Genomic DNA, 25,008 nt, shown 5'->3' on the forward strand with positions numbered 1-25,008 from the left:
AGTAGATGAAAAGCTGTGTTTACGTTTTCCAAAGTTTGATTGAGATAACGGTGTAGAAGAGTGTTGCTGATGAAAGTAATTTGTTTCAGGATATAGTGATTGCTGATGTTGAAGTATTGATGCTGTTGAAGTGTTTGTTCCTTCATCACTACGGTTGAGAATAAGATTTGTGATATCCTTGAGTGATTCCAAGAGCGGTTGCATTCGTTTAGTGATTTGTTTGTCGCTCAAAGATAAATCTTGTGTAAGTGCTTTATGTTTTTGTTTTATATAATGTTCCAGCTTACTTATCTCAGTAGTAATAGTCAATTTGTTTACATTCTTACTGTTCTTCTTTAGTTTTCTGTTCTTTTTCTCTTTCTTCTTCTTCTTTTCCATATTTTTCCTAGTCTTCTTACTTATGTTGCTGTTACCAGCACCAAGGACAACTTCACCCCCCTCCATCGCAATAACTGACACTAGACTGGAGTTATTTCGGTTGTGCACTGACTAAAAATGTATCAAATCCCTGTCTGTAGCATCCATTATCCTTGTCAGATGTACAGTCAATAACTAGAAACACATGCACGGATGATGACCATACATTATCACACATGGTTTGAAATTCGTCCAGTGACATATCACCACTACACACATGATCTCTAAACAAGTGTTTTGCATTCAACTGATCCTGTTGGAACACGATTAGAAAATTGGCATTTTCTCATATCAATTGTTTTGGTATATGGCTGTAGGTTTGTGCCAAATAAAAACAATCCACATTGCTGTGTCTTCCTGTTGTGATGTAATGTCGTCATTACATCATATAGCATATATAGCATACATCATATTACGTCATATAGCATCTTGTTGTTCAGAAATTACATCATCAAATATAATTATAGAGTTGGGTGGCAGTTCATGAGGTGGTGGAATTACATCACTTGTGTCACACTCTGTATAACTGAGCTCTGGTTCAAGACCACCCATTATGACGCATAAAAATTTGTATTTATCTTGAAATGTTGTTTTGGAGAATATGTAAATATTTGAGAATCGAATTCCATTTGGATTGAATAATATGTTGAATAGAACGTTTGTTTTACCACAGCCTGATGGTTTACATATAATGCATCTCACATGATTTGGAAATAGAGAACTGTGTTGTAGTTGTCTTTTCCCTGTTGTTTCAAATTTCTACTAACAATACAATCAAAATCGATAACTGGAAGCTTTTGTTTAGTTTCAACAAGTTCAAGTACACCATTTTTCTTCTTTTACTTATTCCTTTTCCTCCTCTTCCTCCTCCTCCTTCTCCTCCTCCTTCTCCTCCTCTTCTTCTTATCATCATTATCAGATCAGATCGGAACGATTGATCCAAGAATTGTAACTATTATTGTAACCTTTCCAACTGACTAACAGCTTATTACCCTGTCTCTTTATAACTTTATTGATTTCAAACACTTCGTGCACTGTGGTTTTTAACAGCTCCTCAGCATAGAATCCTCCTTTTATAGGTTGTTTACGGTAGTCTTCCAATTCATGGGTTACAGGGAGTGTTGGTCTTACACGTGTGACTGTAAACAGTTCATTTGTCCAATTCGGAAGGTAGCCCTTGTCAAATATCATTTTATACTTGCTTATACGAACTCTGTCACCGGGCTCGATTTTCTGCCAGTGTCCTGGATAGAAATTTGGCACTACCACCTTTGTTGACAGTTTTTGACAGAATTTACAATGATTTTCAGCGATTTTGTTCAACAGTAGTTGCTCATATTCTTCATTTACTTTGATGGGCCGCATTCCAATTTTTCTATGCACCTTTTCATTGTATTTGGAAACTAAGCAATCGATTATGTCTATCCACTTATAAGATCCCCGTTTGGTAAACATGGTCCACATTGACTGTTTTATTGTCCTATTGAATCTTTCAATAATTGAAGCTTTCTTATCAGAATAGCTGGTATAGTGATTAATATTATAGCATTTCATTAGATTGGCAAACTTTGAGTTTATAAATTCTTTTCCACTGTCAGTTTGAAGGTTATGTGTGCTGCCATGTCTATCGAGTATGGGAATAAATGCATCGACTATCTCATTGGCTGATTTATTTTTAATTGGTACTGCATGTGCGGAGGTTGGCAAGCTTGACTTGCAGTGGAAAGGTAATAAAAGTGTTAGCTCTGTATTTTGAAGTAATTTAACAAGTTTATTTGTTTTGATGCTTGAAATTTTTCAGTGAATGTGAAAGTGAATATTTCATGTTAAAAGTTCTATTAAAGGCAATCTTACGTGAGTACAAGTTATTATAAAGAAACTAAAGTTGTCGTCTAACCAAGATTCTGATTCTTGAGTACAATTAGAACAAGCTGTTATTTATCTTATCGCTGTCTTAGTGTGCTAGTAGTGGTGTGTAAATTCCGTATAATCATCCCTCAGCATAGTAGTATTGGCCGGTTGGACATTTTGAATCGAACAGGAGTACCAACTTATTTAATCAGCATTGTATCAAGGAGTGCTCTGTATCAGAGCTTGCTCAAAGTTGCCAATTTTATAGGAGCAGTCTGTCTGTAGTAAAAACATTATATATATAGGAAATAGTATGACCTATTACATCTGGTTGACGAGATTGATTCAGCCAGCAATTATTATTATTTCGGGAAGAAGGTCAATGGGACAGATTAACAACTGTCAAAAAGCTGAACTATCTGTCTCTTTTCTACAGCTCCTCGTACCTACTGTTTATCAGTATTAATTATAAAAACGAAAACATTTATTTGGAAAGTGCAGTTCAAAATTTGAAAAGTCCCTCCTATTCTTTTTCTCCCTCTGGCTCGTATCCCTTCTCATCAGGAGCTTCCAATTTCTCTCCAGGGCCACGATTGCTCTCGTTGGCGTTTCCCAGGTTTTCCTGGGACATTTTTATCAACGCTTTGTTTATTTATACTATCGAATAATATACTCAAATAATTTTGAAAACTTTGGTATTTTTACTAAAAAACAATTTGGTTTCAGGCCATGTAGAAATACTAGCAATGCAGTAACAAGTTTAGTAAATTAATAGTGTTTTTGATGATTTGGAGAAGGGTCTATCTGTTAGTTTTAGGTAATATGACATGTCTAAAGCTTTCGATACTGTTAAGCATAACATACTTTTTGAAAAATTTTCTTATTATGGCTGCAATTCAAAATCAATCTATTTAAAGGACCGCAACCAGTTTGTTTACAAAGATTGTCAATTCTCTAAGGGCAGAAAGGTTCATTATGGGGTCCCTTAAGGCACCATACTTGGATCAATACTCCCTAATATATATATTAACAACATAATTTGTAATATAGAAGGCACTGATAAAGCAGGATTTCTCTTTGCTGATGATTTTGGTCTCAAAGTTAGTTGTAAATCTGAAGCAGGTGTACAAAATTGTCTAGTTGATAGCTCTCTACTCCTTAATGATTGTTGTGCTAGTAATTATTATGTTCACCTATAATAGAAATTCAAACAATAAAGTAGGGACTGAACCTTTAAAATTTCTAGGTATTGTTCTTGATCCCAAACTTAATTGGCAACCACATATGCAGAATTAATTAGTGAAAAAAATAGCAAAGGTACTGTACTTGCTGAGAAGGTTAAAATTAACTGTAGATATTAATATATTATTAAATGTGTATTTCTCTCAAATACAAAGTTTACTGTCCTATGGTATACTATTATGGGGCTCTAGTACTCATGTCTCAAAAATATTTATACTCCAAAAGAAAGCAATTAGATTGATTTGTAATGTTGATATGAGGACCCACTGTAAACCTTTTTTTCACAAAATTGGGAATATTAACTGTCTATTCTTTGTATGTATTATTTAGTGTTAGTTAAGTAATCTGGATTTTTTTAAATTAAATAGTGACTGTCATGGATATGAAACCAGAAATAGGAATAATATCAGAGTTCAATAGTTCAAGTTCACAACTTCACAAAAAAATCTTCTGTACACATCTGTTAAACTGTACAATTCATTACCACTAGAAATTAAGGCACTGCCTCTTACATTCTTCAAAAGGAAATTGAAAACTGTACTGAAAGCTGAAAGTTTATATAACATCCAAGAATTTCATGTAATTGACTGGACCAAATATTTGTAGGCTAATATTATTGTATATATTAATTGTATTATGTAATATCTAGTACCTATTTTTGACATTTATCAATGCATTGTTAACAATGTCTATGATAATATAGATTCTTATTCTTATTCTTTCAAGAATGTGAACAAAAAAAGGCTTGCTCATTTTTGAAAGCGGATTTCATATTTATTTTTTGTTTGTATTCTAGTTTCCTACATCTTTGTGAGTAATGAGAGAATTGAACAAATACTTTCTGCATTAATTAAATTTATTACCTATAATAAATTAACTTATTACACATGGATGAGTGGATGAATAACCCCTATAATAATTTGAAATTAAAAATGGTTTTTGAATTTCAGTATTTTTTTTATTTCTACAATTTATTCTTGTTTATTATTTCATTTATTTTATAATAATTCCTGTTATATTCAATATAAACAATTTTCATAGATAGAGAATAGCTACAGTATCTTATATTCACTTTCTAGAAAATCACATGAAAATACATGTGGAACAATTGTGGAAAATGCACATTGTAGTGGGTTCTAGCACATACAATATTATTAGATTACAAACTCTACCTCTTCTTTGGTTCTAACCTTCTTATTGTGAACAACTTTTTTTGTAAATTGCAGCTTTGAATGCTTTATTGAAAAACGATGATACGTATCAAAAAAGTATTTCAGCTGTAGTTTTTTCCAAAGACTAAATTAAAATAATGTGTCATTTAGTGTGATGATCTCTTTCTTCGAGAAAGATTAGTTTAATTGAAATAGATTGAAACAATATTAATCAAACTTAAGAAGCTATGAATTATACCTTGAAACAAATCCTGAAACAAGAAATCTAGCTTATTGGAAGAATAGCTTCCAAAATTACTAATGAAGCTAACAATAAAAATCAATGAAAAAAATTCCAATGTCACTTTAAAAATCATAAATTGAATCTATGAAGTGCATCAACAAATCAATTGCACTCAGCCTATCAGCTTGGAAAATTATGTATTATCAATAAATTCAATCAAAAGAAAATACTGCAATCATGCCTATTGGAAGAATCCTTACAGACATCGCAAGGAACGGAGAACCAAAAATTTAAATTCTATCAGCCAGTTGTATAAAAGAAAATCAAACCATGAGATGACGTCTTTAATGGAGCCACTGCAGCCACTTCCCTGTTCAGCTCTGTATGATGACGTCATCTTATGTTAATTAAATTACATTTTCTTTTGTGCAACTTGCCGTTTGTGTTGGAACTTGGAATTATGACATCCCTATTGTCTGTACAGGTAGATCGGAATTTTCTCTTTTATTATATTCGGAACCTACAAGTTATGTATGGTAGCCATTGAGCTTATTAATTTTTTTTTGTCCAAAAAGATGTGGGGTCCCAAATTTGAGAATAATTTTCAATATCATTTATCATATCAATTCGAGTGATAGCTCATTTTACTCTAGAACATGGTATGCCATAGTGGAGTAGGTCAATTTCCACATAGAAAAAACTAAACAAGTAGAATAGAGGACACATTATAAAATTTTTTTGTAACTAACTAGGTTTTGTATGTAATTTATTGTAATTTATCTAATATGTTGTGTAATTGATCTTGTATTTTTTTTTTTTTTTGGAAATAAACATTCATTTAATTATTTGTTCATTTTACTCAGCTCTTCAAGGTGGGTTCAATGCATATCGGTTACCTGATTGAACCTTACCTAACCCTAACGCATGCCTTCGCCACGACCAACCTCACCAGACATGTGTATTTTAATGAAATGATTATAAACTCAACTTTTTGGAATGGGATTGCTCCAAAAATACTTCAACAGTGTAATAAATAAGTCAACAGTGCAATTCATTAAAATATACATAGCCTATCTGGTGAGGTTAGAGGTACTAGTGAGGTTTTGTCAGGCAACCGAAATATGCATTGAAACCGCCTTGAAGAGCTGAGTAAAATGAGCTATCACTCAATATGAAAGGACAAATATTAAGAATTCTCTAATTTGGAGAAAAAGAAGAACAAGATGACAAAGAAGGAGAAGCAGAAGAAAAAGAAAAGTTGGGAAAAAAGTAGATGTTATCCAATGTACCTACAAGGTACTGGTATACAAAATACAAGGTATACAGAATACAAGGTACTGGCCACGAAAAGATGCGCGTTGACAAATCCAAACCAGCTGGTCGGTGTGACGTCATTGGTGCTCTAAAAGTATATTCTTCCTATCTTTTCAATGTTAAATTGAGCAACTTTGTAAGTCTTTTTCTCAAAAAGTACATAACTTTCCAGTACCATCGACATCCCCTACGATAAATACAAGAATTTATCTTCAATTTTTTTAGAAATTCAATACTTTTGGACGGCTGGATCTTTCAGAATGATCGATTTTGTAAGAGCCTGCTCATCGAATAACTGTTGCTCTCTTATTGAAAATTAACATGCTTTCCCTGGCTCTTTTGTAATTCAATTACTCAATGCTGATCAATTTGATAAAGCGATCATTGAATAAGGAATTAAAAACGTGGAAACATTAATTAGAGTATAATATTATTTCTCTCAACATCCTTCATATCTTGTCTGTATATTACATAGAATCAGTAGAACATCTTGCCGGTTCAACATCTTTAATCCTTTAGGAGTGCACTCTTAATTCAGGAAAAAAATGATATATACATATACACATACTTTAACCAGGTGATAGTTGTGTGTTACGGTCACATACAATATTCATCTTTTTTCTTGAGCAGCTTTGTGAGTCTTTTTCTAAAAAGTATATAACTTTCAAGTCCCATCGACATCTCCTACGATTTATACAATATTTATCTTCAATTTTTTTTAGAAATTCATCACCTTTGAACTCCTAGATCTTCCAGAATTCTCGATAATGTAAGGGCATACCGGTTTGGAGATAGAGAACTCTCATTTGTTACTACGAGAAGGGATACTCGTAGAATGAATGAATAGATTTTATTTGTCAACATTTGAAAAGATGAATGGCTTCAAAGGTTTTCTACTGGAGGTTTTCTATTCAAAGTTTTAATACCCCAACAATTATAAAGTTGAAAAAAGGTACTGAATGTAGCCTATTTCTCCTAGTAATACTTTGAGTGATAATATAGACTTATACTTCTTCAATCACTGTTTTTATCAGCATAATAATTAGGCTTGGCTTGAATACTTTATAGTTATTTCGAGCTTTCTCGTTATTTATTACGTTGTACACATTCGAGCTGTTTCCTTTGTTCATTGTGATATTCTTCTGCAAACTCAACCAATATCTATCCTTTCAAAACTGATTCTAATACCAATCTCAATGCAGAAGACATATAAAGGAAAAGCTAATATTAATTAGATAAAAGTAAAATCAAGAGCGGTTGCAGAGAATAACGTTGTTAGTGCAATGTATTCCATCAGTGATTTGAAAGGAGAATGTGGATGATCAACGGATGAAGATGATAAGCGCACCACTTTCCTCCCTTATGATATTATATTATGATATTTGATGATTTCGTTTGTTATTACCAATCAATTGTATTGATCAACAATTAAATTCCAATTTAATTTTCGATAAAGAACTTTATTGGATTCAAAATTATTTACACTCAGTGACCAAGGCACAATCTAGTAACATAATTTTTATCACATATACATCACTTACACTCTATGTGGTAGAAAGCCCCAATATATGGAACAAAAGGAAGTATGGGGTGATGATATAACACTCACATTCATGAATGCATTATAAACTGAATAATTTGCTATTTGAGAAAATATCTTAAAATATGCCCAACTATATTATCTTTCCGGTATAGGAAAATAATGTGGAGATTGAAAATAATTGGAATTTACCACGCACATTATCCTGTTTTAAGTTTATGAGAGTTCAATTTCTAGAATTGAAATGCCCTCCGAGTTGATTAAAGAGATTGTCATCCTTTCTATTCTTTCAAACAGGAATTCAACCGATCACTTGCCTTATAGAATTATCAAGTTTATTAGAAGGAATATATTGTAGGATACTTATAGTATGAATTCATATTCATACGCATACTTTTCAATGTATGATTCATTTTCATTAAATTCATTATTATTGAATCATGAAGAGTTGATTTTCCCTTTCACAAATAAATAAAGAATGAGAGTTCTACAATAAGTACCAATTGAGAATTCCTCTTACAAATAATTAAATTGGAAATATGTGTTTCAGAATACGAGATCAAGTATTCAATACAATTATTGAGAATTCCTCACGCGCAATCCATGCTTTAATATAATATTCGCCCGTATATTTTTTGTTATAGTTTTCAATTAGAAAGATTCAACCAGAAAACTATTTCCTCATCAAGTATGTGAAAGCCATAATTTTCCTGAAAAAAGAGTTCCTCCTAAGGGATTAGGCAAGAAGTTCTATTGATTCTACATATGATATACAGTACACAGACAAGATAAAGGATTGTGAAAGAAATAATAGTACAATCAATGTTTCATGTTTTTAATACCTTATTCAATGATCGATTTATCGAATTCATTAGCATTGAGTAATTGAATTACAAAAGAGCCAGGAAAAGCATGTTAATTTTCAATAAGAGAGCAACAGGTATTCGATGTAGGCTCTTACAAAATCAATCATTCTGAAAGATCCAGTCGTCCAAAAGTATTGAATTTCTAAAAAAAATTAAAGATAAATATTGTATGAGTCGTAGGAGATGTCGATGGGACTTGAAAGTTATTTACTTTTTGAGAAAAAGACTTACAAAGCTGCTAAATTTAACATTGGAAATATAGGAAGAATAGATATTTAGAGTACCAATGATGTCACACTGATCATCCGACTCTGATCATTAAAAGATCGAGATGCACGTGGCCAGTACCTTGTATTCCAAGTAACTTGGTGTTATCTACAGCTTCCACTTTTATAGAGAGATAAAATGAATGCATATCGTTTGAACTTGCCGGTTCAAGTTCAACTACCCAATAGCGTTGATACGCGGGAAAAGTTATCCAATTCAGTTCCTTGGCGGGCGACAGCTGAACGAAGCGCGACTTTTGAAAATTTCTGCCTAGCGTCACAACTCTCATAATAATTATGTTTTTCGGCTTAGGAAGGTGAAGGAGTCATGGGAAAATTCTACAAAAAGTCGTGAACGTTTTTTTCATATATTTGAGATTCTTCTAAATTTTTAAATCAATCTGTCCAAATTTAACAAAGTTATAAGCATTTTCAAATGTGATGCTGGTTAAGAATAAAAATAGAGTAATATCCATATTCCCTACCAGACATTAAGCTGAACTTTGAGTTCTCATTTTATTCTATGGAAAAATGAATGCATTTTTAGCATTTCTGAGCTTGGAATCATATTTTTCAAATGTTTCTTCATATCTTTATCCAATCAGGTACAATTTATATAATATACAGTGATGCAGTAATTAAGATTTCCATTACATAAATACATACATTACATATATAAATTAATAATATATACATTATATAAATTACATACTTGAGTATATTCTTACCATTGAACAGACCAACACGAATTGTAGAGATTTAAACAAAAGACCCACCTTGTGTTAAGGAATGAACCTACACTTCTATGGATGAATACTTTGTATACAAATCAATTAATATCAGATAATTTGATAATATTCTAGAGATTGGAGTTAGACTCACTAATATTCTATAAGGAATAATTGTCATACTTGGAAGATGTTGGAGTACATTGCTCATGAAAATGTAAATGTAGTAACAGTTTGTTTTAATGATTCCAGTAGTCCTTCATTATTGTACTTTCTTGTGTATGTCACTGCAATAAACTGAATTTATTGATACACGAAATAATTCTAAAATCAATATAACAATAGGCAGTGTTCGGTAAAGATGGTATTGTGATTAAAATTCATTCAAAGACCTGGCATGCTGCCCAAAAGTCTTCATTCAGTTTTAACAATCGAAACCTTGATATTATTCCAGCAAATAAGTTTGAATTTCACAGCCATTCCCCAATTTTATTCAGATGTTCATACCTTAAGATTAGTGTGGTTAATTTCTGATGAGAAAGTCAAAAACATTTTTTTTAATTTCCAATGATTGATAGATACCCAAAAGTCAAATTCTTTTATATTAACAGCCCATTTTTTATATTCTCAAGAGAAGGGATGTTTAAAACCTTTATGGTCGCTCACACCATTAGCATCCGCCGACCTTGCCACTCACTGAAGCTTGCAGCTCCTGAACACATGCCTTGTATCCCCAAAAATTCCCTAATGTAATGCTTTTTGTCTGTCATCTTGAACTTGAAAAATTTCATTTCGTGAAAACTGTACTTGTTCTATAGTTGTTATTGTCTCTCTAAGGGCCATTTGCACAGTGACAGTTTAAACGAAAATTCCATCTTAAACTCGATTAAATCCATATCAAGTCTCGTTTGTTATAATGTTTTACATTTTGAGTTTAAGCCACCAGCTGATTAAATTCAGTTTAAGCTTTGACTGTGCAAATGGCTCTTAATTCGGTAATTCCCTTTCAACTGATACAGCTCATTGGGGTTTTCAGGGTAATCTCCTAGATTTCTACATTTATTGAGCATGCTTGACTTATTATGCAACCTCGAATAAATAAATAAATCAACTTTATTAATCAACTTTAAATGCATAAAAAAACGGTGCTTGTACAATTTTTTTCCTTTACATATTCTGACAACATGAAAATCTTAGTTTATTGACAATGCTCTACAAAATGTTTTGAGTTATGTGCGATACAAGTTCACGGAGCCGGTCGCTGGTTGATTCAAACAAATCTCGAATCATTATTACAAAGACGAAGTATGGCAACGTTTGATGGACCTTCATGAGGAGTGAAATTTATTTACTATATGAAAAATTGGCAACACAGCTCAGCGGACCAAACATAGGAGCACATTTCACGCAGCAATTATAATATTGAAGGACCTTCTTGAGGAATAAAATTTGCATGCAACTCTAATGTTGGCGCCAAATCACTCAAGACCCAACATAGGAGTAGATTTTATATAGCAGAATTATATAAGCACTTTGGAGGTTAGAAAGGACCATCATGAGGTGAATAACTTTACAAGGATCTAGATTAATTATGGATGAATATATCATAAATTGAGTGGAATATGACCATTCAGCAAGTCAAGTTCTTCAGGTATAACATAATAGTTTCATTTTGTGACTATCTGATCAAATTTAAAATGGGGGGTCCCGGGGAACTACATAAGAGTTGAAATTTTACTGGACCCACAACATGCACAAAAACGTAATATATATATATATATATATATATATATATATATATATATATCTGTGAGTGTAGCGTAAGGGACACACTATTATTCCTCACCCACCATATAGCATAATTATAATATATCGAACTCTGTCACTCCCACTCAACCACATCACTCTCTTACACATACCCTTTCCTTCGGGCTCACTCTCTCTCACTCTCTCTCTCTCTCCTCTCTCTCTCTCTCTCTCTCTCTCTCTCTCTCTCTCTCTCTCTCTCTCTCTCTCACATGATAATGAATTAAAACGCAGATTTCTGTTTTTGACACTAATATCATGCTTTAGTTAGATCAATAATGTTTCAATTGCCATCTAAATCTAGGTGAACTATTTGTAACACATAAACTAACAATTAAAACCACCCTAAATAAACCTTGATTAGTCCCAACCGATATGGTTTACAGTAACTTTAAGGACATGACAATAAGACAATAATTGTGGGTTGGAAATGTAATTTTGAATATTTATTATAATGAAATATAATCCCATTTTTCTGGTGCTCCAAACTCGTTATTTAATAATAAACCTACAGTTTAAGAGCCATCACTGATAAATATGTCACTTAGTACCGTATAAATACAGAAGAACAAAAATCATAAACCTTATTCCGGGACACTTTCTCATTAATTCTTAATTCTCGTATAGCCTATGTGTGTGATAAACGAAATTTGAATTTGAAATCACAACATTTTTTGAAAAACATACAGTTTTGAATCACGTGCTTATTCTACGAAAATTGAAACCCCTTTCTTAGCTGGCGTCTAGGAATAAGAAATATATTGACCGATAAATACAAACAATTTGGATGTAGATTAGGCGAATAGGCCTTGTCTAAAGGATTCAGCTTATAGTCTGTTATACAATAAATGAGCAATTCAATTCATAACATCTTAGTAGTCATCTTATGAATAGTGTAATCATTCATCAAATCAGTCTTATCAAGTCATAATTATCATCACCCAGTACAATTTAATAAATTAAGTCATACATTGAAAAAAGACATAAACTATTTATAAACTCACAGCACTGAATATCACATTTTCAACAATTTGAAATTAATTTACGGAACAATAAGCATTTTCATTCAGAATTAGATTTAGTGCGTTTTTTAATTTATTCAGAGGCAAGTTTCTTCTAATATAAGATAAAGGCAGATTATTGAACATGGAGTACACTAGATAGGAATAAATTTCAAGCTCTTACTCAATCTGACATTAGGAGTTACAAGACTCTAGTAGTCCAGATAACAGTAGACCTCACTGAACATCCTTTGCAATGTGGTAACGAGAATATTCAGCCATCTACTAGAAATGCTATCTACTAGGAATAAAGTCATTGTAATAATATCAGGGCTTTTTTAAAATGTTTGCCAATGGCCCCACTAAGAAATCTGATCAGGCTGGTTGGAGACTTCCAATCAACCATACATTACATTACATTACATTACCAGGGCTACCAGACATTGTTTTGCAGTAGTTGTACTATATCATAATGGAAAAAGTAGAACTTTGATATGAAAGTAATGAACTCACTCCGCTACAAATAAAATCTATTGGTGTGCTAATCTAAATGTTGCACTACTTCAATCCTGTAAAAATGAATAACAGTATAATACTTATTCTGAATTGATGGAATCCCAAGTCCCATTGCGCTTATGATAATTTTAAATGTTACTTTATTAACTCAGTAAGTTCAGAAAGTTATTGCTCAGTTGAATCAGAGCTACGATTAAAAAGATGATTTGGGAATTATCAAGTTGCACTTTTTGTTTTTCACTGGGATTTTCATTTTGTAACATGTAGAGACGCTCCTTGTAGAACAACAATCTGTTAAATTTTTTATGGGAAAGATTTCATGAGGAAAATGAAGTTTTTCATTGACATTATCATCCGTAACTCGGAACGCCATGATAAATCTTGGCATCTAAAGCTGCGCTTACACCAAAGTTATTAACGAAATGTTAATAACTTAATCCTCACAGATTATTAAGATTGAACGGCACATGAAAAACACATATGTTCATCATGTGTATGATAAGTTATGTTCAATCAAATAGAATCTATAGAATCTATTGGTGTTGACGCAGCTTTACTCTGTGACTGTCTGGAGCTAATATTATATCAATTTGAATTTACAATTTGAGACCGCAGCTCGAAAAAAGAAGAGATGATTAGCTCATAATATCAGGGACCGAGCTTCGCTCAGGAGTACAAAAGCATAAACAATTTATTACGAAAGAAGGAATTATAATGAAAAACCATTTTGGCCATGTGGTTTTTAAGAAGCGGTGATGAATAGGTCAGTGGTAGGCTATTTGGCTTTTATATATTCCATTCCATATTCATATTGATTATTCTTCCGGGTTGAAGGTTATATGTATACGTATTAGATATATTGGAATAGTTATCTTGGAGTTTGGTACAAATATATTACATTTGCATAGAACTCAATTTATTTATTTATTTAAGTTATCTTCTATCCAATTCTAATAGGTTATCAACCCATCCCTATCTTATATGATAAACCTTCAATCATAATCTTACTCCTGCATGATTAAAAAACAGCAGACATTCAATTTACTAGAACAAAAATAATGGAGTGCCTTCAAGTTCAGATGTAGGCAACACGCCTAACTTCTTCCTACATTCGCTACCTTGTCTCTATGACACTGACCTTGCTTCTGTGAAACACCTTGTTCCAGTGGGAACTTGTTTCTGTGAGACTGCCATTTATAGCGCTACTACTTTGGACGGAGACCTTGTCTCTATGAAACTGCTTGTCTCTGTGGGAACTTGTTCCTGTGAGACTGCCATTTATAGAAATACTTGCTCCTGTGAAACTTGTCTCTGTGACACTAATATCGTTCAAAACCACTACTTGTCTCTGTGAGAACTTGTCTCTGTGAAACATCCCCCTTGTCGTGAATGTAATAAACTTCCCAACTCTATTAGATGCATTGAGAGCCGAGCGGGCTTCATCTTGTCTTTGAAAAAATATCTTATAGAGAAAATGACTGATTCTGTCCAACCCTAGAGCACTGCATGACAAATATTTCTAATCTCCCTTCCTTTCTATTCTTTATTCCGTTCATTCATCCATCTTACATAATACTTATTCATCATCTCATCTCAACATATTCTGTTCTATAGTATTGTATAGTATTGAATATCGTCATTATTACTCAATCAATTTCTAAAATTTTAATGAAATCCCACCCTACAACGTTTGTTCCATTTATCTATCTTGATGCAATATTGTATTTACTATTTCTCATTCTAATATCATCGAACTTATTCATTCATCCCATAATATTCCAAGATTCACATATTCACATGCTATAATATTCTTAACAGCTTTATTCCATCACAACCCGGTCATGTTTTGATGGGAAGGATATTATTTTATATCCTTCTTAGAGAATCGACAGCTTCATACACATTGTATGAAGCTACATTACAATTTTATACTATCGTTATTCTAATTGCATTTAATCTTCAATCTCATTGATTTATTTTTTATACTTTGTAAAATTCGTTGGATAATTAGCATTACCATCATTTAATGTAAATTAGTGTATAAGCCAGTAAATATTGTAGAATACATGAATAAAGAATTCTAATCTAATCTCTCTTTCATGTTCACCTTCATGAGAAATTACAACTGGCAGAGATTAAAAATTCCTGCTAGTACAATTCTGGAATCATAAGTTGTTTTTCTGTTATTGTATTGTTCAAAGGAAGGATAGAATTCCCTTCAAGAGAAAAAAAAAATTCAAGTCGTTCAATTATTTAGAGGAAAATAGAAAGATGAAGAATTTGATGACTCAATACAATATTTCTACAATAGAGGAGCAGCATTGCTCCAATATTAGAGGCTGTGAATTGAAATTTAGATTGTATTTTTTTCTTCACAGATTCACAGATTACGACGTAACTTGAGCAGTTTGAAAAACTTATCATACGGGCTAATCGGAAAGTATAGAATGTAACATTTTCTAAATGTCATGCTGTAATGAAATAGAAATATGATAATACCCAGATCGAGAATATAATTAATGCAATAGACTGTACTGACCTCTTGGAAAGCACGTAGTCGATCGGGCGAAGCGGCAAGCAGTGCTTCGTAGGAAGATGGCACCGTACCGCGAGCATCATGTACGACCCGCCCAAACACCATGGCTCGTCGCCTGCCGCCTCCACTCCGGGTTCTTGCATATGACAGCGGATCACGATAGGTTGCATACGCGTCCCACACATTGTAGGCGAGCGGATCGCGGTAAGTGGGCAGCTCGTTGGTGATTTCGGCCGCGCGACTCTGACGCTTCGAGAAACGCCACATAACACGCAATTGTTCACAAGTAGGCTCGTTAGCTGCCACGACTGCAGCAGAAAGCGCACGTGACTCATCGCTCTCGCGATTTATTGCGAGAGGATCGCGGTAAGTCGGATCGCGACCAATTGGTGGATCGCGATACGTGCCGTCGCGGCCGACCGCCGCTGTCGCAACTCTGTAGCTACTGCCAAGAGGCAGCGCGGTTGCGCAGAGTAGCGTGTAGAGCAGCACCATACACACGTTCAGTGCCAGCGGACTCACGGTCAAGACCATCTGCAACACCAAGTTCAATTATTTCAATTTCATTTCATTCATCTTTCATTACAATCATTACGTTCAATTGTCATCTATAAAATAGCAAAAGAAAGAATTGGCTTATACACGTACGGGATAGAAAATTCACGAATGACACATCATCACGTCTGAACTATTGGACTGATTAACTTGAAATTATACATTAATAAATAAATAACCCTTTATTGCTTCTAAAACTTAATATACATAATATAATTGCAATTACAATAAAAATTATATTCTTCGCAATTCAGCATCTGCTGGGGTATCCTATTTAGGATAAAATGAGTATCTTATCATATTAGTAGAGTTCATATGAAATTAATTTCAAATTAAACATTTCAATCCCTGTAGAGCCAGACCTGTTTGTACACGTTTTTCATTCTCTCCCATTCCTTTCTTTCCCGTGCGACTCTCTGCCAAGTTACTCCTCCACAAACTCGCCGGAATTCTTCATCCCATCTGTAGCTAGGTCTTCCTCTGCTTATTTTCCTATTCCGTGGATGCCAGTCCAATATTCTTCTCGTCCATCTGTCGTCCTTTTTTTGCACCACATGGCCAGCCCAATTCCATTTCCTTTCTACTATTATCTTGCCAATGTCTTCGATTTTTGTTTCGAATGAAGAATTGAAAGCAGGCGGAAATACGGTGATAGATCTATTAACAAAGCTATTCAATATATGCCTTGGATTCGGAAGAGTTCCAGAAATATGGTTGAAAGCCAGCCTGATACTCCTTTTCAAGAAAGGTGATAGGAAAGAGATAAAGAACTATCGGCCGATAAGTCTTCTATCCAGTATACATAAAGTGTTTATTGCGGTTATAACGTATAGGATAGACAACTATTTAACTGGATCAACTTCTGTGAATCAGACCGGTTTCAAGAAAAACTTTTCAACTCTTGATAACATGCTTGTATTATTGGAATTGATAAGAAATTCTAAAGACTACAAATTCCCAATGGTTCTATTATTTATAGATTATGAGAAAGCGTTCGATAGCGTTACAACAAAATCTGTACTAGATACGCTCTATGGACTTGGTATTAGAGGAAAATACTTAGAAATATTCAAGTTCATTTACGAGAGAATGAAAATCGAGGTTAAATTGAGAGGAAAAGAGAAAGTCGTGGAAGTAAGAAGAGGATTAAGACAAGGCGACATTCCTTCGGCAAAAATATTCAATGCTGTCTTGGAAACATGTTTCAGAAATCTCAATTGGGAAGGATATGGAATAGACATTAATGGCCAAAAATTAAATACCTTGAAATTTGCTGATGACGTAGTTCTACAGGGAGTAGAACAGAACAAGTTCGTTGCATGCTAGAGGAACTAAATAGCGAAACAAGGAGGATTTGATTAAAGTGAACGATGATTAATACAAAGTCATGTCATTCAACTGCCAAGAAGAGGAAATATTACTGGAGGAAGGGAAAATAGAGAGAGTGGAAAACTTCATTTATTCGGGACAAAAGATTGGAAAGGACGGTCAAAGGGGATAGATTACCAGGAGGATTGCGTTGGGCTGGTCGATGTTCAGACGTACCAATTACCTATTCCGATCTAAAATCGACATGAGTGGCAAAAGAAAATTATTTCAAATGAGCGTTCTGCTAGTGATATTATACGGCTGTGAAACTTGGACATTGAATGAAAAATTAATAAAAAAGCTAAGAACTAGTATAAGATCGATGGAAAGAATAATGATCGGAGTGACAAGAAGAGATAGGAAAAGAAATACTTGGGTTGGGAATGAAACAATGAATTAAATTATACATATTGATTCTTAATTTACCGAGGATGGTTATAGGCCTTATTTAAAGTCATCAAGATTTCACTAAGTCAAGTTTTCAGTTTGTCAAGTTTTTTATATACCCTTGCAGAGCACGGGTTTCCTGCCAGTCAATAATAATCTATTCTAACAATATCATTCCACAAAATGAATAGTATCCACATCAGGTGGTATAACACTTGTGGCGAATCATCTGATATTTGCCACCTGTGATTATCAACCTGTTTTCAACTGGCATTAGTCTGTTTATTGATAAATTGTATCAGTTTATTTGATATTTTCTCATGAAATTCAAGTTCAAAATTTGTCTTATCTACATTAAAACATCTAATCATTCATCCAGTTTTATTCAACCTATTTTATCATAGGAAATCCACAAACCAAATTTCCTATCTTATTTATCTCTTTTCTGTATAGGGCTACTTTTATAGAAATAGAAAGAAAAATAGAAATCTTAGTACCCTTTTTGAAATATTTAATCACAACATGTTTCGGACATTGATGCCATTTTCAAGTGATTTTAAAAGGGTATTGAGATTTTTATTTTTCTTTCTATTTCAAATTTCCTATATTGGTGACCCCGACGTGATCTGAACTCGCAACCTTCTGATCATATAACTGAAATTTCCTATACACTCTAATATGAAACCACTCTAGGGAGTGCTGAGATAAGTTTTGTATAGTAGAGTAGTAGAATCGATTTTTGAGAGGGAAATCCACGATGGTGTGTTACAACCCTCAAGGCTCTATGCTTGGAGCTATTCTATTCTTCGTCTGTATCAATGACTTGTTCAAGGGTGAATTAAGAGGTCAGATAACAACTTTTGCAAATAATTCTGCACTGACATACACAAACATATTATAGCATCTTCAGTTGGATATGCAACAGAATTGAAGTAATGTTAAAAAAATACATATTATGTGAGAGTACGATTAATTTTGAACAAGATTCATCAGAAATTTTCAAATTAGGTATTGGCTGGAGGGGGAGCACTTGCAAAAATAGAAAACCATTTCCCACTGCTAAAATACAAATTTTCCATTATTATAACTTTCGAGGACTGCCTTATTGATCAAATCAATAATCTTGATCATATATATAACGAGGGTTATGTTCTATCAGAATCACCCGTTATATGTACTTAATTTCAGAATTTCCTTGAGAGGAGGCGCATGGAAGGACACCTTAAGGAACAACATTTTAAACATTCTTAACTTTTGACACAATGATCAGATCTTCTCGTATCCCGGTCATTCTTCTCAGGTCGTCAATGCGGTTTGAAATAATGTATTATGAATGAATTTGATGAGAAGAAATGAGAAATCTTTTTTCAAATGTACTTAAACCCATATTTCACTGAAAAAATTGTGTATTTAAACACAGAAAAATTGCCTATTTCTACAGTATTTTCAAAGCGCGATATCTCTGTAACCCGTTATGATAAAAAATGTTACCTGGTTTTGAATTGTAGAACAGATTCTTCTGTTTTGTGTGAAGTGAATGATTTGAAAAATATATATTTGTGAAGATAGATTCGTACGTTTCAAGAACTCGAGAAATTGACGATATTCCCACAGTCTCCGTAGTTTTTCGGTAATAAACAGTAATTTAAGATGGATTCAAGGCAACTCAGATTATACAACTCTTCAATTCATGAATAATCGCTAGTTTCTATAATTTACGACGTCATAGTTCTTTAGAATATTCTGGTGTCGTCATAGTGACTAAGAATATCACTGCATGTGTATGCGCGTGCGTACATTTCCCTGTAACGTCACGTACTAAGAATATTTCGTACTAAGAATATTTCGGTACACCGGCTCTCAATCTTTTCTAGTCCTCGGCCTACGGCCTTGGACTTGAAAACCGATTTTCGGCCCTAGGTGCGAAATATACTATTTCAAGTGTTAAGGATACAATTGCCTATTGATGCATGGTTCTTAGATGAAAATGTTGCATATCCAACTGAAGATGCTATAATATGTTTGTGTATGTCAGTGCAGAATTATTTGCAAAAGTTGTTATCTGACCTCTTAATTCACCCTTGAACAAGTCATTGATACAGACGAAGAATAGAATAGCTCCAAGCATAGAGCCTTGAGGGTTGTAACACACCATCGTGGATTTCCCTCTCAAAAATCGATTCTACTACTCTACTATACAAAACTTATCTCAGCACTCCCTAGAGTGGTTTCATATTAGAGTGTATAGGAAATTTCAGTTATATGATCAGAAGGTTGCGAGTTCAGATCACGTCGGGGTCACCAATATAGGAAATTTGAAATAGAAAGAAAAATAAAAATCTTAATACCCTTTTAAAATCACTTGAAAATGGCATCAATGTCCGAAACATGTTGTGATTAAATTCTCCAAATTGTATAAGTTGTAAGAGTGGAAGATTTCTTTAAAAAACCCTTTTTCAAAAATTTGTAGCTCCAAAACCAGAAATCTTTGAGTCTTGCGTGGGAATTTTGTAAAGAATGCATCTTCAAGAAAATCAGAAGTTTTAAAATGAAATGGAAAAAAATGAAGAAAGTCACAAAATGTGAGCGTTTTATAGATTTTTATGGAAGAAGCTGCCCTCTGACGTGTCAGCATATTCTAGATTCGAATTCAGCGCCTTTCAAGACTTTTTTCTCTTGAATACCTTGGAGCTCTCTCAAAAACTGTACCTAATGACTTCTCACTTTGAAGTACTCTGTCCTCGTGATAGCAAAATATGTCTGGAGGTATTTTGCACAAGGTTCAATCTGTATTTTATAGTATCTCTCTCCTAATCAAGGTTTTATTCCAAATATCACTCTCAAGTGAAAGCAGATGACAAAAGTGAGTGCATTCCACACAACATGGAATTGTTCGAGTTAGGTTTCTCGAATACCATTAAAACTTGAAAGCAAGCTTGGTTGTTAACGGTGACACAAAGCTGCAAAGCTCTAAGATGCATCACAGAACGAACTCGAGAAGACTGTAACAACTTGTATCATGATTTTGTGATGGAGTGAAGACGCTACTTGCTGCTTTCACTTCCGGATCAATGAATGGAATGAATTTGAGAGGTCGTTTCTATCGGAGGAAAGCGTGTATATTGTGAAAACAGGCTTTGCTGCGTTATGCCCCACCAAACTCTCACATTCCACGTTCGCTATGTATTATTTGTGATCATCTCAAATCAGATTCTGAGAACATTCTTGCGAATGTTTACTGATAGAAGAAGAATATTATTTCAAGAGAAGAGAAAGCAGTAAGAAAGAAAATTATGAAATTCGCTTGCCTGCGTGTGGAGGAGTAGGGAAATGAAATTAAGGAGGAAGAGGAAGCGGAAAACTGTACAAGTTGCGCGATAATTTTGCCACTTTGGGAGGAAAGTAATGAATAGAATAGAAATTCCTCCTGTGATGGAAATGTTTGAGTATAGATGTTTCCTCACCTGTTAGATACGTTTCGTAATACTCCTCTACTCATCCCTTACGATATCCTTGTATTTGTCCGAAATTTATGTTACGAGCCACCAGTTATTGCTTTGAAATTTACTATAACTCCATCACTATAGCGACATCAGTATCGAAGTCAATTATCAAGGAATTTGAAAAAAAAAAATTATCTAAATAGAAAGTCGAGGCTAAGTGCTGTTTAACACAGAAGTCTCTAACTTTTATTCTCAACTGGAAATATTCAACCTTACATCGCTCGCTGGCTTTTTCTCACTTCTAAATATATTTCCTCACATTTATCTCAATATTTATTGCTTTATTAATCACGTACTTAAGTTGCGAAAAAAAAGTGTTCCTCCAATTCTCATTGAATTGGAGAGCGACATCAATATCGAAGTCAATTATCAAGGAATTTGAAAAAAAATAATCAAATCTCACAATTTGAGCAATATGACATCTTTTGCTCTTCTAGTGAACAAAAGTTCACTTAACTCTTATAAAGTCATATTTCAATGGAGAAATTTATTGAGTTTTTGTGCTTTTCCAAATAAGATCTAAAATCAATGATAGCTCTATTCTCCTTTATTTATTCAATTTATTTATTCAATCAGTCAGAATTATTCAACTTACAGAAAAGTACAACAGGCTAACTTACGCCCAAAACGGTTCCAATTCTAATTTATACAACAGTCCCAATGTAGCTAGAGATCATGTGTCACATAAAAATTCTTCAATTACACACTCAATTCACAATCCATACACACAAAAATAATTTTCAAATTTAAGAAATACTTCTTAATTGAATAAAATTAATTACAAATAATTGGAAAACTCCAAACTTTGAAAAAACTATAAAATTTTGGGATCGAAAAGACAAACACACTATTTAGAACTTATCACTTACATTCGAAAAAATATTTTGATGAAAAAACAGGTGAACCAGTTCATAGTGATAAACAGTTGGAAATATGGTTGGGACACCTTTAAATTTTCGACTTTTCTATAATAATAATATTATTATTCACTGACTGAAAATATTTGTACTGTGAAATTAATAAAGGAAGATTAAATAAATAATTGAAATGTTGTAGCACACTCAATGTAATGGAATTGAAAATATATTGAATTAAATCAACCAAAAATTTACGAATAAACCTATACCTTAGCAATAAATTGATATAAAATAGGTTCAAGGTGATAAACAGTATTATGATGTATCCACTCTAAACAGTCAATTTTGTACATGTAAGCTGAAAGGATACTCGCGCTACTGAACCCCCAGTAGGGTGAGTTGGCAGCCTCCGCGCTTTGTGCTCCAGCTTGGAGGCGGGCTTCGCCCGTCCAATCGCCTTTTATGACTGTATAGCGGTGGGTAGCAGCCTCTGCGCTTCGCGCTTCAGCTGGAAGGCGATATAGCATTATATCTTGCCCTGAAATATCTTGGTAGGGTAGTCAAACCAGTTTTTTTTACTACTACGTCACAGAGTCGACGGCACAAAATCTCTACGTCACTGAGATATTTTGGCCCCACCACTACATTCACATTTCATTGTTTAACGGCTAACTAACACAAATCTACACAATAACTCACACACTTGCATGCACACTTCTCCAATATGCAAGGGAGGAAAAATTTCCCTGTATCTCACGAGGTGTTCAAAAAGGACACGGTTGAACACTATTTTCTTGTTCCTAGCACAAGGACTGAATAGGCGAATAATTGAATAAAAATAGTACAACAAATCATGATGACAGTGCAGTGGTTCTGCACTGTATTTTCAATATATTGTTAAACGCTATATTTATTCAACCTTCTTTTTGTAGTAAGTTACCATAGTTTATGGTGATGCATACTGTTCTATTGCTGTTGTTCAAAACATAATATTTGAACGAGCGTGAGCGAGTCGAAGTCGTTGTCCGTCTCTGGGTATGTTCCATAATATATTTTGAACAATTCGATCAATCAGGTTCAAATTTTTAACATATTCTTCTAACCTTTTTATAGCTCAAGTTCGTTGGACAACGAAATCGAAGTTAACAGTCGGGAATAATTGCTTGCTATTTCTACAATTATTATTATCTTTAAATTCATTTAACAGCTTATGCTATTTGGGAGTTATCACACCGACTGTCCTTTATGCGCCGACATATGATTGCAGCTGATTAATAGCCTATACGGTACAACATAAACTATTCAATTCACAATAAAGAAGTTTGAAGATATTAGAATAGGCCTATAACCATCCTTGGTTAAGAATCAATATGTGAAATTATAACCATCCTCGGTTAAGAATCAATATGTGAAATTCTAAGTTAATTAGTCCTGTAGTTCATACGCGATGATGGGTGAATTTCTTATCACTCGTGAATTTCCTATCCCGTACGTGTATGAAGCCAACTCTTCCCCTAATCAGCTGTTGAGTGGATTATCAATTGTATGAAAAGTCGCATGCAATTAATAGCAATGAAAGTAATAGAGTATTTCATCTCGACCTATCTCTGCTTATCCGGGCTGAATAGTTGACAGTACCTATTAATTTGTATTTCTGGTAGGAAATTAGCTTTTGATGATAGATTGTCTCAACAGATGATAATTACTGTCGATACGTCAACCCAATTAGGCATTGGCCGTTTCCATACAGATATCTGGACCGACACGACACTACAGAATTTACTCTGATCGAGAGTATAAGTGGAGGCTGTGGTTTATAACTGCACGAGGTCTTTTGTTCACAGGAAAAGGAATTTCCTCCATAGTCCAATATTATTGTGAAGAATTTACTATAGAATTAGTCATAAGAAAAAACATGATGTTCCATAGGCTGCTCCTATTCCATTTCAAATATGATTCATTATGCCTTCACATGTCACAAATCAAACCTAATGTTAATTACCAAACATCTATATAATAAGAGAGAGTAGGGTTGTGTTTGTTTGTTTGTTCGCATCAAAACATGTCAACTTGTGGATTGCATACCGGAAAAACGGGAATGATTTAGATCTCCAAATTTTGCAGAATTTTTATAGATTCTAAAAATATCAATCTCGTGCACCTGGAAGCCCAAATTTTAATTTTCCTTCTAGATTTTTCAGAATTAATGTTTAAATTTCATTAATGGTACATTCGATTTCATTAAGAAATCACCAAATCATATGGTCGAAATTAAAAAAGGAACATCTGTTTCTAAATTGCTTTCTACCTGAAAAAAATAGTTTTGAAACTTCGTTTTCCTGATGCAATGTTTAGGCCTACACGTGGCATGGATTATTAATTTTTCAGCTAGAACAATTTTTGAGACAAAGTGCTAAATAAACGTCTACAGTTTCATCAATGCTGTATCGGCAATATGAAAACGCATGCAGTTAATATGTCTTTGAATGAAGGTGTTGTTATTTACATAAAGAAATTATATTCTTTCAATTTTGTTTAATTGAAATTTCAAAATTATTCGAGCCCTGATAGAATGACTGACTCACTGTACAGTCAGTCGAAAATTTTAATATTTGAATGAGGGGTATTTTGGCAAGCTGAGCAAGAAAAATAAGGTCATATGCACCTTTTCGTTATATCTTCAAATGAAAAATGAGTTTTGTGGGTTGTCAAAACTCCCTCTGAAAGGGGAACTATTCAACTTATTCTATCTTTTAGTTAAAATAACAATGATCATCCATCCATCTTTCATACTATAATAAAGGAAAGAACTGGATTATAAACGTAGCCTATATAGATGTAAAGTATAGGGAACTTATGT

General features: G+C 33.6%; 1 protein-coding gene across 4 annotated transcripts in view; it reads right to left on the bottom strand.

Annotated features, from left to right (window-relative positions):
• The window catches only part of LOC111058064, a 1,079,251-nt gene that overhangs the window by 400,510 nt on the left and 653,733 nt on the right, over positions 1 to 25,008 (bottom strand). For all 4 annotated transcript variants that reach the window (XR_005573405.1, XR_005573404.1, XR_005573406.1 and 1 more), the window contains one exon: positions 15,482 to 16,012. Coding sequence is in view for 1 of the 4 variants with exons in the window: in XM_039443353.1 (XP_039299287.1) it covers positions 15,482 to 16,012 (531 nt within the window). In the remaining 3 variants the exon portion in view is untranslated. The remainder of the gene's footprint in view (positions 1 to 15,481; positions 16,013 to 25,008) is intronic.

Source organism: Nilaparvata lugens, chromosome X (assembly GCF_014356525.2).
Source record: "Nilaparvata lugens isolate BPH chromosome X, ASM1435652v1, whole genome shotgun sequence".
In the NCBI taxonomy this organism is placed as follows: Eukaryota; Metazoa; Arthropoda; class Insecta; order Hemiptera; family Delphacidae; genus Nilaparvata; species Nilaparvata lugens.